Source organism: Acyrthosiphon pisum, unplaced genomic scaffold, assembly GCF_005508785.2.
Source record: "Acyrthosiphon pisum isolate AL4f unplaced genomic scaffold, pea_aphid_22Mar2018_4r6ur Scaffold_20733;HRSCAF=21984, whole genome shotgun sequence".
NCBI lineage: Eukaryota > Metazoa > Arthropoda > Insecta > Hemiptera > Aphididae > Acyrthosiphon > Acyrthosiphon pisum.
In genome coordinates this window covers 4,906-7,057 of record NW_021770124.1, presented here as the reverse complement: position 1 = coordinate 7,057, position 2,152 = coordinate 4,906, and the positions used below count along the sequence as shown (strand labels likewise).

The window sequence follows — 2,152 nt, the reverse complement described above, 5'->3', positions numbered from 1 at the left end:
GATCTAAGAAAAATATTGTCCAATGAACTAGGAATTGGTCAAAGAACAATATCGACAACCATATATCAATATGAAAATTATAAAACAATTTCATCTCCTAATCGGAAAAAAAATAGAGAAAACATATTCACGAAAATCGATGATTTCGATAAGAATGCAATACGAAGAACATACATGGATTTTGGTTTGAAAAACAAATTCCAACATTGGATAAAATTTTGAGTCGCATAAATACAACAGAAGGACTGCCTCAATTCACCAGGACCACTCTATACTCCCTGCTACGTCAAATGGGATTTAAATATCAGCAACGCAGTCGTAACAGCGCCATGATTGAGAGGGACGAAATTGTTGTATGGCGTAGACATTACCTGTAGAATATAAAGAGATACCGAGAAGAAGGTTGCCCTATTTACTACATGGACGAGGCATGGGTAAATGCCGTAGACTGTACTAGTAGAACATGGGTCGACAAAACCGTTATATCGCGAAGAGATGCTTTTTCTAAAGGCCTTTCGACTGGTCCTACTAACCCAAGCGGAAAAGGTAAACGGTTGATTGTTGTCCACATAGGAAATGAAGACGGTTTCGTGCCAGGTGGTCTTTTGTGTTTTGAATCGAAGAAAAACACAAAAGACTACCATGATGAAATGAACGGAGAAGTATTTTTTGAGTGGTTGGAAAGTGTATTGCCACGTTTAAAGGACAACTCTGTAATTGTTATGGACAATGCTCCATACCACTCTGTGAAACTCGACAAAGCCCCAACCAGTGCGACCAAAAAGGCGGATATCATAAAATGGCTCCAGGACAAAGGAGAAGTTATCGACAAACCTATGGTCATATCTCAACTCATGACAATAGTTCGCAGAATCAAACATTTACATGATAAGTACGTAATATACGAATATGTGAAGCAGTATAATAAAGATATTTTACGTCTTCCTCCGTACCATTGCGAATTAAACCCCATTGAAATGGCATGGTCAACTGTGAAAAATCATGTTAAAACAAACAATACCACGTATAAGCTCCCCGATGTCCGACGTTTATTAGAGGAAGGGCTGGACAAGGTGAATGGCGTTATGTGGAAAAATTTTATTAGACATGTGATGGGTGTTGAAAATAAATTTTGGGACATGGACTTCATGATTGACGACATGTTAGCAGAAAAAGAGCCCCTACTTATACAGGTGAAACTTCTGATGAATCTGATGATGACTTTTAATTTTATTATTTTTATATTATAAATATTATTATTATAAATCGTATGTATATATTTATCATTTTTTTTTTGTACGTATATATTTAATAAAATTCATCTTTTATAAAATAAAATTAGTGATTTACTTTTTGATAAAAAAATTTTAATAAAAATATAGTGTATAAATCGTTCGTTAATGTGGTAAAAAGACGTATTGACAAATGTGTAATACAATTGCATTACTCTTTAATATAATGTCTATGTATTTATACATACGCCCTTTATAAATAATTAAATGCATAATTTTATTGGATGCGTATGTGGTATGTATATTATATGTACGGTAGCCAGCGATGCGGCGTCTTTTTAATACCTCCGTACAACACTGCCGTTTAGGCCGCCGACGCTTTAGTGGGTGGAGCACCACACTCGATACCAATTCATTCCGACGACCGACGCGTTGGTGACCGACGCCGGTGGTAGGCGTGGCATGCGCAGACTGGACTTATTTTCGTAGGCGGCCCGTGCGTTCTCTTGTTGAACAGACTATAGTGTAGTAATGTAACATTAGATTTGATTGTAGACTTATTTACAATAACTACCACTACAAATTTATGAAAACAATTCATTTAGGAGGACAAATTGTGATAGGTATTATGTTGATCCATGCTGTTTTCAAATGTATAATGTGCATAATGTGTATAATGTATAAACCGTGCTCGTTCAATGAAATTACGTCATTAATCAAGTGAACGATAGTGTTTTTTTTTTCTCGCTGCCGCACACGGACTGCCTCGTATTTCGTAACTTCTATTTCACCACGCTCGTCGTACTCAACGCGACAACGCCCATTGTAACGAATTGGATTAAGTATTGATCTTAGACTTGAACCAATATAGAGATCTGTGAAGGTGAAGTGCAACGTCAAAATTATAAACTTGTCAACCA

General features: G+C 36.3%; 1 protein-coding gene across 1 annotated transcript; it reads left to right on the top strand.

Annotated features, from left to right (window-relative positions):
• Positions 1-419: 419 nt before the first annotated feature.
• On the top strand, positions 420-1,852 carry LOC103308306. The gene is made up of 2 exons (XM_008181454.1): positions 420-1,193; positions 1,838-1,852. The coding sequence occupies exons 1-2, from the start codon at positions 420-422 to the stop codon at positions 1,850-1,852; spliced, it is 789 nt and encodes a 262-aa protein (XP_008179676.1).
• The last annotated feature ends 300 nt before the right edge of the window (positions 1,853-2,152 follow it).

Excerpts from the sequence above, each read along its gene's own strand:
- LOC103308306 (XM_008181454.1), top strand. The coding sequence starts at position 420 with ATGGACGAGGCATGGGTAAATGCCGTAGACTGTACTAGTAGAACATGG.